The sequence below is a fragment of the Crotalus tigris genome, unplaced genomic scaffold (genome assembly GCF_016545835.1).
Source record: "Crotalus tigris isolate CLP2741 ecotype Arizona unplaced genomic scaffold, ASM1654583v1 scf7180000019173.45859301935:6455823, whole genome shotgun sequence".
NCBI lineage: Eukaryota > Metazoa > Chordata > Lepidosauria > Squamata > Viperidae > Crotalus > Crotalus tigris.
In genome coordinates, this window is record NW_024097414.1 from 6,330,659 (window position 1) to 6,344,968 (window position 14,310).

Here is a 14,310-nt window from a genome sequence, read left to right on the forward strand (position 1 = left end):
TCTGAAAAGACCCTAAACACCCTCAGCCTCTGCTTCCCCACAGCACTCACCCGGCAAGAAGTGCCCAGGAGCGATCCGTCCGGCTTCCAGGCCAAACTCTGCACCTGGTTCAGGTGAGGCTCCAGCTCTGGAGGGAAGAACAAAACAGGCCTGGTGTCGGAGCCACATCAACCTGCGTAGATTTCCCATCATTCTTGGGCAGGAGAGGCAAAATCCGTCCATAGCTGTGCTTGAAAGCTAACTGGCTAGTTGTCCGTTAACCTGCCTGATTTCTGGGTGCTGCCCTTTGAGACCCGCCAGGCACCTGCCTGGACCCCCCAGATGATGAGTCGGGGGGCTCCCCAACCAGTGAGAACTGTCTACTGTGGCAGAGCAGCTGAGAGGTAGTCTCCCTGGTACAATGGGGGGCTGATGCTGCATTCCAGGGAGGAGCCTTCCCTCCACCCTGGGTCTCTCCAAGCCACAATTATTAATCTTAATTTACTGACTAAGCCACAACTGGGCTTGCACAATGTGCAAAAGGGAACCCCACTTTGCATGGAGACAACTGAGCAAGCTAAAGTACTGCTCAGCTCCTTCTGGGTTGTTTCCCGCTGACTCGGATCTTTCCCACCTGCTGCCCTTTCTTCCCACTTAACCCACAATGCTGGCTCCCTTCCCTGGGGCGGAGGCTGCTGCAGGAGCCCCTGAACCGGGTCAAGGGTGCACATGCGGAGGGCTGCGATCCCTCCAGGTGCACCAGACGCCTTCTCTGCAAGGCAGCAGCCTGAGCAATTCCAAAGTTGCCCCCCCCCCAGCCTACCGCTGCTAAGAAGACCACAACCCTTGGTAAACAAAGCCCTTCCTATCCTTGGCCCGGAAAATACCGTCTCCTTCCGCCTTCTGAAATCGGACTGGCACTGCCTGGGCAGAAAGCCGCCGATGGCCCATAATGTTGCTAGGCTCTCTGGGGTCCTTGCGCCTGCCTGGCTTCTCCTCTTTCTGCCATTGCTCTGGCCCCTCTTCCCGACTGGAGGCTCGCATGCCGCCTCTCTTTCTGGCCATCTTCCCCCAGCCTCTACCTGTATGGGCAGTGGCCAAAGAGGCTGGCCTGTGAATCCTCCAGGAAGGGAGTCCAAAGACGCAGCCCCCATCTCAACTCTGCTTCTACAGAAATTGGTCAGGTTCCCTGGGAAGACCACAGCCCAGGGGGAGCCTGGCCAGGCATGCAGGGGTAGCTTTTGGTGCTTGCTTGAGATGGGCAAAGGGAACCGCTCCAGACTGGCAGAGAATTGGGCAGCACGACTGAAAGCACAGGGCAGAAGGGGCTGGCCTGGGAATGGCTGCTCCGCTTTCACTGGGGCTAACCGGCGGGATCCCCGGCATCTCCCAGCCCACTTAGGATCGTACCAATAAGAATCTGCTGCTGCTCCACATCCCAAATCTTCACTGCCTTCCCAGCCGCACTGGCCAGAACACCATCCGCTGTGGGGTGGAAAAGAAGCACCTCCACCTGGCTCCCATGCGGCCCCAGCATCACATGGGGGGAAGCGGAGAGGTCCTGGTTGGCCTCAAGGAGGCGCCACACTTTCACCTGCAGGAAAGAGACCACTGGCAGCACTCAGCTGGTGACTTCAGGCCAGGAGCTCAGCATCCGCTCTCAAGACCCAGAGGATGCAGGGCTCCCTCAGGGGCAGGCAGGGCTGTAGGCGAGGGGCAAAGCTCTCAGTTAACGGTGCCATCCCTCTTTCCCTCTGCACCCATCCCAGTTCTCACAGCAGCCCCTCTTGCAGGGAGAGCGACCTTGGGGGGAAGCTGGGCAATGGGGGCTGCACTTACAGCTTTGTCCGCTGATCCAGTGGCCAGCAGCTGCTGGTCAAAGGGGGAGAAGTCAAAGTCTGTCACCACATCTGGGGAGAGAGGAGAGGGGAGGGCAGTGCGAGAGAGCAGGCGCCTCCCTGTCAGAAGCAGGCAGCTCAAGGCCGGGCGCCCACTGCAGTCAGAGCATTGCTTCTCTCCCTAAGGAACTGCCTCCCAGCATGCTGGGGACCGGATGGGACTGGAGGGCGATAGTCACTGCTTTTCTCTTCTCACTTCTGCAGCCAAAGGGTCATCGCAGAGCCTGCCCTTGGTTCCTGGCTGGGAATTCTGGGCTCAGGCCCAGACCGAGGGGGCCTGTGACCTCTGCAAAGGTGGATTTTCCACTGCAGCGCAGAGCCAGCTGGACTTGAAGAGGGGAACCTCCTGAGGGCTCTTTATTCACCCCAAGCAAAGGGGCACAGCTTCTCCCAGCCGTGGCCATTCAGTTTGGCACCAAATCACCCATCCTGTTCCACCCAGTGGGATGAAATTGCCATTATCTGGGGGGATTGGTCGGGAGGGAAGGAGGGAGGGAGGAAGGAAGGTTTGATCCTGCTATTATTTGATTCACTTTTCCATTTTCCATTTCTGGAGTCCCCTGCCCATCTGCACACCTGTCCATCTCGCTCCAGGCACTCATGATCCAGCAGCTCCCCTTCCTGTCCGGGTTTCCCATGTGCAGGAGGATTTAGCCCCCTCCCCTTTGCTTTCAGATGTGGGTCTGTGTGCCAAAGCAGCTAAGCCCTTTGAGGCTTAGGCACGAGGCGTCATTTTCTCATTTCCAAGAGTGAGCACAGCCATCCAGGGGCTTCTCCTGCTTCCCCCCTCAAGCTGCAGATGACAGAGATTTTGGACTGCAGCACCACTAGTGCAAAGTGGCTCCCCCAGGAAGGAGAGCAGCAGCTTCTGGCTTTGGGCTGGCCCAGCAAGGTTTCTGAGGCCAGCTCACAGCCAGGGGTTTCATCCCTCCGAGGGACCAGGGGCAGGCAGGCAGAGTGCAGCTCTTGCATTACAGCTTCTGTCCAGATTATGGCTTCAGCTGGCAGCCTTCAGCTGGCAGCTCAGCTGGCTGCCTACAGTCCTGGGCCTTTGGAGGTGGGGGTGCAATGCCCTCTGGCTGAGCATGTAGCAGGAGAGGGCCACCCCCCTATGTGGATGACTCAGAAAGTCCCAGGCAGGCTGGCTTCTGCTTCTACGATGCCCCCACGTCAGGCTAAGTGCGAAACTCCCACCCCCATCTGCATGCAAGCCCAGCAAGGAAGATCCAGTGCAGCAGAGGCTGGATTGCCTCTGACTCAGGAGTCTGTCAAAAGCAGGACAAGGCTGGGGGGGAGGGGTCAGAGCCGTGTGACACTCTTCCTTTGGGCAGCTGCACAAGGGAGCGATTGCAACAGCGGCAGCTTTTCTTAAGCAATTGGCCAACAGACCTGAAAGCAGATAGCCTGGTTCTCTCTTTTTCTATGTACTCTTTTTCTCACCCGAGCACTAAGCTTTTCCATTCTCTACCTAGGAGACCAGCCCATGTAGCTAAAAGGCCCCCCCTCAGCATCTCTCGCTCACCTGAATGGCAGTGCAGATGAGAGACCACTGTCTTGATCCCCTTTGGGCTCTCCAGGGGCACAGTACCCAGCACGCCTGGCAAAAGCGGAAAAAAAACATGATGCCAGCCACCTGGGCAGACATCAGACACCACCACACCTTCCAGGCAGAAGGAAATCTGCCCCTGGTTTGCCTTCCACTCATGAGCTGCCCAGACAGGTATCAGTGGGTGTTGGTTTCGGAAACCTTGGCTTCAGGCCAGACCTGGCCCAAGGTGCCCAGTACACAGCAGGGAGGCACCAAGTGCTGGGGAGGAGGGTTTCCTCCCCGGCCCCACCCAAGTCAGGCCAGTCCTGATGGGCCCCTCTGCCAATTCTACCCCTCCAGAGTGCCAATCAACAGGAGATGTTTGACTTTTCAAGTCTGGGGGCGGGGTGGCAGAAGACAAGTTCTCTGCTAGAGGGAAGAGCAGAAAGCAAACTCCTCCCGAGTAACCAGACTGGAGCCAGCCGGAGGGGGTCCACCCCTCTCCCCCCTCAGCAGAGACACTTTCCCTGGCCACACCCAGAGGATTTTTGCAAACTCCTTGCCAGGTCGAAGTGCAAGCACAAAAGCGAGGCTGGGCTGTGCTCCTCTTACCTGCCAGGTCTGTGCTGAATGCGATCCAGAGGGAGTTGGCCTTGATGCGGGGGTTCCCTGAAGGGCAGCTGCTTTGGAGGTCTCCAATCCAGGCCTGTCGCGCAGAGGAGAGCAAGCTGGGGGGTGGGAGAGGAAAGGCCTCCACAGACCCACATTGTCCCACAAGCAGGTTGAGGCAGTCTGGCCTGAGCAAAGGGCAGCTTCCTTGCCAGTGGGAATGGCCTAAAGCAGCAGAGCTGACCGGGGCACACCCAAGGACAGGGAGAAGACGCTTCGGGATAGAGTTGGCCAAACTGTCCAGAAAAAGAGAGCCAGGAAAGCCTCCTTGCCAAGCTGCAGCAGCTTCCCCGGACTCAAGGGTCCAACTGCTGAGTCCTCCCTCTGGCTAGAGCTGCGCCAATGGGCCTCTTATGCCATCATGAGCTGTGGCTGCCCCCTTCTTTCTTTGACTCCCCCATCTGAGAGGGAGATTTTATTTCCCTGCCCACCATCTCCCTCAGTGTTTCCCTGAAGCGCTGCTGAAGCAGCTTCCCAGGGAGACCGAGACTGGTCCGGCTGGCATGGATGGGAAAATGGCCAGGCCCCCAGAACAAAACGCCTGTCAAATAATAAAATAGAATCGTTGCACAAATAGCGTTTTCGCATTTCCTCTCCAGTCGGAAGTTTGAGCAGCAAAGGCGGCTCCGCTTAAAGAGGCTCTTCCGAAGCTTTTTCCGCCGGCGAGATGAGAGCCAACCCGTCCTCCCTAACCAGGGGCGGCCCAAGCGATGGGATCCCGGCTTCGCAACCAGGAGATGCTCGGCGCATTCCCCGCTGCTGCTGCTCCTGCTGGGCCTCCAACTTCCGGCAGCTCCAATTCCTGGCTACAGCGAAGGCGGAAAGGCACCTGCCGGACAGCCGGGGGTTGCACCCCCAACCCAGCCCAACTCGCACCCGGGATGCCGCCCCAGGCAAGCCGGCCCCTTTTAGCAGGCAGCACTTTTACGGACGCCTTGCACGCCCTCTGAGCAGACTAAATTTCCCCGGACGCAGCCCCGACAACTTCCCTTTCGCTCGGCCGAGGCTCGTGGGAGCCTCGACTGCCCCGGGCCAAGACCCGGTCGGGAAGGCGCCCGGCCTCAGCTCACTGGGCAGGAGGGAGGCGCCCACGCGAGCGCGGCTCAGCCCTGCAGTCGGGCGGCGCCTCGGGAAACGCCGGCGTCCCTCTACGGTGGGGTCGCTGACAGAGGCCGAGGGCTGAGCCGGTCGCTTCCTCCCGATGGAGCCCGAGCCACGCAGGGCAGGGCTCCCGTTCGAGCTACCGCCCGCGCCCCGGCAGGTGGGTGCGGCGGGACACCGGGGAGACGATCCGGCGATAAGCACGACTCGCGCTGCCGCCCACCCACCTCCTTGCGGGCCACTTTGGCCTCGACGTGCCGGAACTTGGACACCCTGAACCGGCTCATGCTGCCGCTGCTGCCGCCCTCCAGCCTCGGATCCGATTCCGCGGAAGCCCCGCCCATAGCGGCCCGGAATCCTCCGAGGGGAGGGGCCGTCCGCGGGGAGGCAGCTCTGCCGCTGGCGACAGGCCCTTCCCGCCTTAGGCCGCGCGACGCCGCTCGGAACCCTTCGCTCAAAAGCCGGGCCCCTTCCCTTGCTGCGGGGGACGGACAGGAACCCCGCTTCCCTGCAGGCGGAGCCGACGACCGTTAAACCAGGCAGACATAGTACTTTGAGCAGCTGGCCGGGTAGGGGGCCATCCCGGTGAGAGCCCGAGAGGGTCTCCCGTCTTCAGGCGCCACGGCCGCAAGTGGCTTTTTGCGGGATCGCGCTTCGAACTGGACAACGCAACGCTCCTCAGACTTCAAGACCGCCTGAGGAACCTGACATCACGCGCTTCTCCTTCCCCTCCCCCCTCCCCATTTAATTCGGTTTTCCCTCCAGACCAGCTCTCAGCTGATTGGTGGCTGGGTTCTGGGACCCTTTAATTGGCTCTCAGTCGGCTATTTCAGCGGCCCTTCGGCCCCCGGAGGGACCAATGCCCGTGCGACCCGAAGGCTCTAGGGCAGCTTCTCATTGGCTCAATGATCGCGTCTCCCCCCCTTTCGTCTGAAAGGGCGCCTTGGAGCCCAGGAGGGGCCCCCTAAAAACCCTTCTTCGCCTCTTTCTATGTGCCGGCCACAGGAATAGATTTTCTCCGCCAGGCTCTGTCCCCAGCCGGCCTTTTGGGTCTTCCGATGGTGCCCCTTCCCCACTATAGCTCAGTCAGAGCGTCGAGCTCGAGAAACGGGACTTTCCACACTCCAGCAGGGAGGCTCGTGGCGGCAGGGCCCGAAGGAGAGAAGCTTCCACCTGTCCGGCCCGTCTCGGGCATGCCCTCCGCTTGGACCGGCCGACCCAGCCTTCTCCGGGGGCTGCGGGCGAAGGTGTTTTCCCCGCGCTCCACCTCTAAAGGACGCCGACAAATGGTCTCGCTCCGGGTTCCCGCGGACACGGGCGCACCCGGCTAAGGCCCAGTTCCGCTTCTCGGGACTTCCATGCCTGCTCGGGGAGGGCCAGGCAGGGGCTCACACCCACTTCCAGGCGGCCGCAACGGATTCGCGCTCTTGGTCCTCGAGACGCAAAGCCCATCCCCGCGCCAAGACCGAGGACAGACGGTGCTAAGACCCGGGAGCAGCCCTAGCTTCGCGTCGGCGGAGTTGACCTCTAAGAAAGGTCGCCTGCGCCCTCCCCTACCCACGGGACTGTGCGCTTGCGCATTCGGGCTCCCGGCTCGCCGGGCTGAGGAGCGCAGGCGCACTGCGACTGAGCAACCAAGATGGCAGCCGGCTGCGTCTCACGTTGGCTGGCGGAGGCAGCAACCGCTGCCGGGAGCTGCCGGACGGGCGGCGGAGAGCCGCGGCGCCTGGCGCTGGTGTTGGGTCTGGCCCGCTGGCGGAACGTGGTCCACGTCACCTCTCGCATGGCCATGGCACCGCGGATGGGAAACCGCTTCGGTAAGAGGCCCGGGAACGACAAGCGCGCCTCTGAGGACGAGCAGAGCGCTGCCTCCCCTCCCCCACCCTTGCTGGTCTGGCAGGGCGGTGCTCGACCCTCGAGAAAGGCCTCTGGAGGGGTCGGCCATTATCCTTGTGTGTCTCTGCGCCTCTACCGCTCTTCCCTCGAAGCCGCGAGACGGCTTGACCCTGTTTCGCTTCGCGCAGGAATCCGACCGTTTCCCCTCGTCTGGGCGGCCTCGATTCACAGCAGCTCCTCGACCAGCAGCAAAGAGGATTATTACCAGATTCTGGGAGTGCCTCACAGCGCCAGCCAGAAGGAGATCAAGAAAGCCTATTACCAGGCAAGGCCGCTTCTCAGAGGATGTGGGGAACTTGCCAAAAGGGGGCAAATAGTACTGGCTGGGTTGGTCAGCTTGCATATGAGTCTTTTTCCTCTCCAAATTTAGAAGTGGCAATGACATTGTGTCATTCGCCTTCTCAATCCTGCCCCAATGCATTTGGGGTGGTAATTGCTTAAAATCTGTTTTCCTTTATATTTTACTGTTCACTCATGTACTCAAAAGCAAGGGATTGGTACAATAAACAGCAACCTCTCATTGTGACTGAGATGTCATCATAAGACTACTGCTTGGGGAATCCATTCTGTAATATTGGATTATTCTAACATTCCTAGACTGATTTCTAAGCATTTCATTCTAAATACTAAAAGCAGAGTCTCAGAATCCAATCCTTATATTTGGTATCTCGTGTTGATAATGAAGATTAGGTAGCTCTTTAGATCATCCTACACTCTGCTCACTGGAGAAATCCAGCATCTCCAGTAAAACTGCATCTTGCTTTGCACCTCTTTAACGGCTCCTCTTTTGTTTTTCTCCTCCGTTAATACATCTTTGGATTGTATTTTAGGTGTGTTATACTGGTGATCCCTAATAGGCGAGGACAAAAAAAAAACTGAAAGCTTTGGGGAGCTTTTAAAGCAGGCTAACAAAAGGATAGAGAGAAAACCTAACAGCGTTTGCTGGAGGGGGCTGACCTTGCATGTGGGCATAATCCCCAGAGCACTTCACTACCTCCTTGTGGGCAAATTGCTGAAATAGGAAGAGCTGTAGTCTGATCCAGCAAGGCTGCTGTTGTGTTCTGTGGCTACTGAAGGCCACTGAGATTTACCCCGTTGCTTTAAACCCTCTTTTCTTTAATTCAGCTTTTTCAAGACCATTACTTCTAATGGTGTTTCTGATGGGGTGCTCAGTGTATATGATTATGATCTGTAGTACAAATGGAATAAGCAAAAAAATAACGGCAGGGGAAATATAAAAACTATTTTAACAGTTCCATATAGCTGATTTAAAATTTGTTGCATGAATTCCCAACACACAAACACAGGAATGACAATCTCTTCTCTATGATTTTTGCTTTTGTGTTTTTGTTTCTTTGCTTAGCTTGCCAAGAAGTATCATCCTGACACTAATAAGGATGACCCCAAAGCAAAGGAGAAGTTTTCTCAATTGGCCGAGGCCTATGAGGTAGCATGCTTACTCTCACTTTTACACTCCATGACTTGGGAACTGGGGCTCCACCAACGTGCCCCCCTGGATGACTGAGCTCTTGTATCATTGGCAGGTCTTGGGAGATGAAGTAAAGCGGAAACAGTATGACACTTACGGTACAGCGGATTTTGGTTTTGGCTCTGGCTCAGCAGGATCTGGGCAGCAGTACAGGCACACTGGCCCAACTATTGACCCTGAGGAGCTGTTCAGGAAGATCTTTGGGGAGTTCTCGCAGTCCCCTTTTGGAGACTTTAGCACCATCTTTGACCAGCCCCAGGAGGTAAAGATGAATTGCAGCCCAGACCACTGGTGTGCAGAGTCCCTTGGGGCTTTCACTCCTCCTGTTTTAACATCTGCATAAGAAGTCTGATGCAAATGATGAATCTTTAGTAACTACCAGCTATTCAGAATTAGCAGATAAATTCACTCCTTAGTGATTACTTAAATTAAGGTTTTGCTGTGTTTAAGGGGGGAGAAAACCAAGGTGCATTTAACAAAGAGATTTTGCCCAAATTCATTGGCAAATTCATTGTTTTTATTCATATTAAGTAGTTATCCTTTTTGATATTTAGATTTTAAGGGGAAACAATAATACAGAAATCTATTAAGAAAGATGGGCTTCCAAGAGAAAATAGTGTGAAGAAGTAGATTACAAATTTGATTTTTGGTTCATTTTGATTAGCAAATTTGATTTGTATTATGTGGTCTGCTTTGGTTGGTTGGTTTGCTTTGATACCAAAAGTGTTGACTTCTGGTGATTGCCTGGACTAGTCGCTGCAGTTTTCTTGGCAAGATTTTCAGAAGGGGTTTGCCCTTGCCTTCTTCCTAGGGCTGAGAAAGAAGGGCTGGCTTAAAGTCACCAGTTTTTTTCGTGCCTAACGTGGGACTGCAACTTACAATCCTCCAGTTTCCAGCTCAGTCCTTAGTTATGCACCAAATGGCCCTCACTGATCATGCATGGACTTAATTTTCTGAAAGGCGCCATAGCGCTTTTTCTCAATCTTGATGGGTTTCTATGTTCCCTTTTGTTCTTTGTTCTATATGGCATGCAAAATGTTGCTTGGAACAGGGAGCCCCAAGCTCTGGATTTTCTTCTCCTCTGTAGTACATTATGGATCTGACCTTCAGCCAGGCGGCAAAAGGCGTCAACAAGGAGATCGTGGTGCAGATCAGTGACACCTGCCAGCGTTGTGAGGGCAGAGGGCATGAACCGGGCACCAGAGTAGTGCATTGCTCCTACTGCAATGGGACTGGCACAGTAAGTGCAGAACAGGGCAGGTGTGAGCAAGCCTTGGTGCAGGGAACAACTGGGCATCTCAGCGCTTTAGAAGAAGAAAGCCAATTCCTTGCTTCAGATGGTTATGGAACTTGATATGATACGCTGACCGGGATCCAGTTAAAATCAACACATCTGGTCACACCCCATGGGGGTTTGAAGTCTTCATTAAGGCTTTACAAGCCCCTAATATTATTCCCCAGGGCTCACCTCACACAGAAACAAACACAAAATCCAGAGAGTCCAAGACCCGAGCAACCTCAAGTCCAAGGGCAAGGAACAAATCTGTAAGTCCGCACACCAGGTCTGGTGTCCAGATACAAGTCCATAGTCTGAGCATAATAATTGAAATCAAAGTCCAAGTCTGAAATCCGAGATGCAAAATCCAATCAGAGTCAAGGCAAGGTCTGGAAGCAGGAATCATGAAGACAAAACATACCCACAGCAGGAAACGCTTTGCTCCACATGCTGGGCTAAGTAACTGCCAGCCAGTGTAGCCATTAGGAAGGGCAAGGCTGCTTCCTCGCAAGTAGCCTCCCCTCCCCAACCTCCGTTGATCCCTGCGTGCTCTGGGATCCAGCAGAGGAGTCAGTTACATCCTTCTCCACCCCACACTTCTGACTGAGTCCCTGAGCCCTCCAAATGCAGCTCTCCCTTCTTCAGCCAGACACTCATCCGGTTGTTCCTCTGATGCACAAGGTTCCTGGCCTCCCCGGCCCTTTCACTCCCTGCTTGGAGACTTTAGCGGAGCTCCTCGTCATCTGAGCATGTGTCAGGGGAAGCCATTACAACACAGAAGTGAAATTTCCTGACATTTCACTTTTCCTTGTGTCTTCTTTTGGATAGGAGACAATAAACACGGGCCCCTTTGTCATGCGTTCAACATGTCGGCGGTGCGGTGGCCGAGGCTCAGTTGTAACTAACCCATGTGTGATATGTCGTGGCTCTGGCCAAACCAAGCAGAAGAAGACAATGATGGTCCCGGTCCCAGCAGGTATGTATGTACCGAGTGCTCCTAGGGCAGAATAACAGCTGCTGTTCTGAAGTGAAACAGCAGGGGTGGAAATCAGTCCTTGCAGAAATCAGAGACGGGCAGTTCCAAACAGTAAGAACGTGATCCTAAAGTCTCCAAATCAGAGTTGCCATGAGAGAGGAAGAGAAAGTGAAGTGCTGGGCAAAATGTAACCCTGAGTGCTTTTCCTTGGCTTTAGGTGTGGAGGACGGGCAGACCGTTCGGATGCCTGTTGGAAGGAAAGAAATTTTCATTACCTTCAGGGTGCGTACTGACGTGCAGCTTTGCCATGTCATGTCATGCTTAAAACTGCTTGGCCGCCTGCACTTGCTGAGTCCTTGAACTATCCCTGGTTCCAGGTTCAAAAAAGCTCCGTGTTCCGGAGAGATGGTGCTGATATCCACTCTGACGTCTTCATCTCCATAGCACAAGCTGTTCTTGGAGGGACAGCGCGGTCGCCCGGCCTGTATGAGACGATCAACGTTATGGTACGTCCCTCGCCACATGTGCAGAACAAGTGAAACGGCTCATCTGTCCTGAGATTACAGACCCATGAAAACATGAAGGGGATGTTACCCTTTTGCAAACAAAACCATGTGTCTTTCCTATGGAAGGGCTCTGTCTGTGGTTTTGCATGGAAAGGAACAGATTGGCGCTTCTGTTCTGCAGCGGCTTTGGTCATTTGCTGCTCCGCTAGTATTTTCACTTGCCGTCATTTTGCTTCAGGGGAAAATGGACATTTTTTTGTGATGTTCTATGTACAGCCCAGGTTGTGAAATCGGCCACGCCCTCTTAGAACATTCATTCCCATGAGTGCATTGGTAACGGCGTCTGGTTCTCACATTTATGAGACACAGTAAAAATTCAGAAGAAGCATTGAGTGAAAAATATCTGAAAAGCTTTTATCTTTTTTCTGTGCTTTCTTAGATCCCCCCTGGCATCCAGGCTGACCAGAAGATTCGGATGACTGGGAAGGGGATTCCCAAGGTGAACAGCTACGGTTATGGAGACCACTACATTCATATCAAGGTCAAAGTTCCCAAGTAAGTGAGAAGGCTGGGCATTTTGGAGGCACAGGGTAGAAGAGGTAGAAGGGTCAGCCTGTTGCTTTTGCAAGATCTATGCCCAGAGAGTCTGGCTTTCCTCCAGAGCCCTCCGTCGACCTGCCTTATTGCACCTTCTTTCTCCCCTCTTGCAGGAGGCTGACTGATCGACAGCGAGCCTTGATGCTGAGCTATGCAGAAGATGAAACTGACGTAGAAGGGACTGTGAATGGCATCGCCAGCACAACCACTGGTGAGCTGTGGAGCTGTCAGATCTTGGCTGCACTTCGGGGCTGGCAGGTCGTCTTTGGTTATAGTTGAGCTGCTGGCTCTGTTTGGTGGTGTAAACTATGGCCTTGAATGATGTTGACCACAGTGGAATTACAAACTTCTACTCAGATGGTGTCACCATTTTTCCTTAGGCAAGAAAAGGCTACCATTACGTGTGTTTGCCTGATGGGGTTGCCCACTGTGCTTTGCTCAATTTTCTGGGCTTCCACAATGCACTGAACTTTACTGACTTCTGAAGCTGAATTAGTGCAGTAGACGAGTTGGTAACACGGCTGGCTGATGGCTTAGCAGAGGGAACAAATCCCCCAACTGAGAGCAGTTTTTGGCCTTCCTGTAGTGCTCTCCCTGCCCTGCAGTGACCTTCAAGATGCAATTGGTTGACTTCCATTTCATGAGCATTCTTGTCTTTCCCCCGATTCAGGGCTCGAGTTGTTTGCTCACCAAGTCATTCAGAGCACTTTAGAAAGTCTACAAGGGAGAGGGGGGTGCTTTGCTTTAATATAAGGATGTTCTCTATGACATTGACACGTGCTAGAATGCGTACCTCGTGTTGAGATGAAGGACTCAGTTTCGCAATCGGTGAACGAATAGAGAGGCTAAATGATAAGTGACAGAAATAAAACTGTAGTGAGAAGACAGCCAAAATAGTTGCTGTGTGCAGGGAGTGTCATTAACCATATATAGCACAACAGGAGCGATCTAGGAGAAAGGGGAGACCCCAGAAAGTGCTACAGGCATGTTCCGCCAAAGACAAGTTTAGGTGAAAAGAGTTTGTCCCATTTCCCTATCATTTGAACTTTCCTCAGGTCCTGGGCAAAGATGGCCTGAGAAAGGGGGAACTGGCATCTTCTCAGCTTCATCCCCTTCTCCCCCCCCCCCCCCCCGGTCGCTCCTGAGGCTGGGAAATTGCCCTAGGTGGGCAGGGATCCTTCTCACAATGTGTATTGATCAAGCTCTCTGCTATTTGTGTCTAGGTGGCAGGGGCACGACTAGATCAGGGGCAGGCGAGGAGAGGCCTGAGGCAGGGGACGGCACAGAGGGATTCCTAGCTAAACTTAAGAAAATGTTTAGCTTCTGATTAACTGCACCAGAGGTAGGAAGCCTCTTGTGATCTTTCCATGCACAGGTCTCTGTGTTCGCCGTTTGCAGAAATGGGAGGGAGGGAGGATGAAGCTGTAGGAAAACCTCTTGGGAGCTGACGTACTCCTTGCTGGTGGCTGGACTTCTGTGGACAGAAACCCTGTTGCCTCTGGGTCTTTTCTTGCACCCCCCCCCAAGCTGCTTCATTTTACTCCCAGGGGCTCCCAGCATTCATAAGGCAGTAGCTGCACAGAAAAACAAATAATAAGGACCAGAGGAGTGGGCATTAGTAACTGCAGTTTTCATCCCTTGGTATTATACCAAAGACTTCAGGTATCATTGCAGAAGAGCTTGTATTTAGTTAAACATTCTTCAGTTCTTGCATCTGTGAGCCTCCCTAAAACATTGCAGCAGATCTGGAGCCTTAAAAGTGACTATTGAGGCTGGGGGCACCGGAGTCCTGGCTTGGCTATTGAGAGATCTAGATCTGTCCACAGTCTTTGTGAAGGTCACAGATGTCTTTCTTTTGGCTCTAGGTAAACGTTCCACTGGAAACTAGATGATGGAGCAGTAGCAATCTGGAAGGCGTGATGCTGGCGGCTTTGGAACTGAAGATGGACACACATTGAAGGTGCATTGACATGTTGATGGCTCCATTGAAGGAAGGAGGCCTTTCTTCTAGATGTCAGATTGCAGCGTTGTCAACTGGGGGAGTTGTGAAAGGTTTTTGGCCTTCTTGGACTTGTTTCTGTCTGAATGGAGCAGACTGCTGGGGGGGGGGCAGGTTGAGGAGCAAAAATAAAGTGTACCTTGTGCTGAGTACAGAGTCTCATCCTGAGGTTTGAATAAATTCCCCAGAGAGCTCCCAAGGTCACACTTGGCCTCACACTCTCGGCAATGAGGCCATGCTGCTTTGCTCCAGAATAGTCTCAGCCACGGACTGGGCAGAAAGAGTCTCTTGGAGATAAGGGCAACGTAAGAGATCACCCTGATTCCGCTTGCATTATGCTTCATCCCCGCCGGAGAAAAGAGTTGCTAAAAAGCAGAAAAATAAGCAACGGTGCAC

At 54.0% G+C, this 14,310-nt stretch overlaps 2 protein-coding genes across 6 annotated transcripts in view; one reads left to right on the forward strand and one right to left on the reverse strand.

The window, feature by feature from the left end:
- The window catches only part of LOC120315728 (coronin-7-like), a 30,054-nt gene extending 24,167 nt beyond the window's left edge, over positions 1-5,887 (reverse strand). For 2 of the 4 annotated variants that reach the window (XR_005558760.1, XM_039360554.1), the window contains exons 1-6: positions 5,403-5,885; positions 4,018-4,111; positions 3,400-3,474; positions 1,819-1,889; positions 1,390-1,573; positions 51-127 (exon numbers count right to left, since the gene is read on the reverse strand). Coding sequence is in view for 3 of the 4 variants with exons in the window: in XM_039360554.1 (XP_039216488.1) it covers positions 51-127; positions 1,390-1,573; positions 1,819-1,889; positions 3,400-3,474; positions 4,018-4,111; positions 5,403-5,519 (618 nt within the window). In the remaining variant the exon portion in view is untranslated. Of the gene's footprint in view, positions 1-50; positions 128-1,389; positions 1,574-1,818; positions 1,890-3,399; positions 3,475-4,017; positions 4,112-5,402 lie in introns of all 4 variants that reach the window. The other 2 variants (XM_039360556.1, XM_039360555.1) reach the window with 2 other exon arrangements.
- A 773-nt stretch (positions 5,888-6,660) lies between these two features.
- On the forward strand, positions 6,661-14,064 carry DNAJA3 (DnaJ heat shock protein family (Hsp40) member A3). Of its 2 annotated transcripts, XM_039360564.1 has the most exons (12): positions 6,661-6,992; positions 7,200-7,336; positions 8,435-8,518; positions 8,616-8,822; positions 9,648-9,800; positions 10,665-10,812; positions 11,030-11,094; positions 11,190-11,318; positions 11,758-11,873; positions 12,029-12,126; positions 13,139-13,257; positions 13,781-14,064. In XM_039360564.1, exons 1-11 carry the CDS (start codon positions 6,815-6,817, stop codon positions 13,240-13,242), a joined length of 1,419 nt encoding a protein of 472 aa, XP_039216498.1. In that variant the 5' UTR covers positions 6,661-6,814; the 3' UTR covers positions 13,243-13,257; positions 13,781-14,064. The 2 variants fall into 2 exon arrangements, with proteins under 2 accessions (XP_039216498.1, XP_039216499.1); XM_039360565.1 differs by lacking the exon at positions 13,139-13,257.
- Positions 14,065-14,310: the final 246 nt, after the last annotated feature.

Bases quoted from the DNA above. Each gene is read 5' to 3' on its own strand.
- DNAJA3 (XM_039360564.1), top strand. From the start codon at position 6,815: ATGGCAGCCGGCTGCGTCTCACGTTGGCTGGCGGAGGCAGCAACCGCT. The intron at 11,095-11,189 runs GTGCGTACTGAC...CCCTGGTTCCAG, and splicing joins AAATTTTCATTACCTTCAGG to GTTCAAAAAAGCTCCGTGTT. The intron at 12,127-13,138 runs GTGAGCTGTGGA...ATTTGTGTCTAG, and splicing joins CATCGCCAGCACAACCACTG to GTGGCAGGGGCACGACTAGA.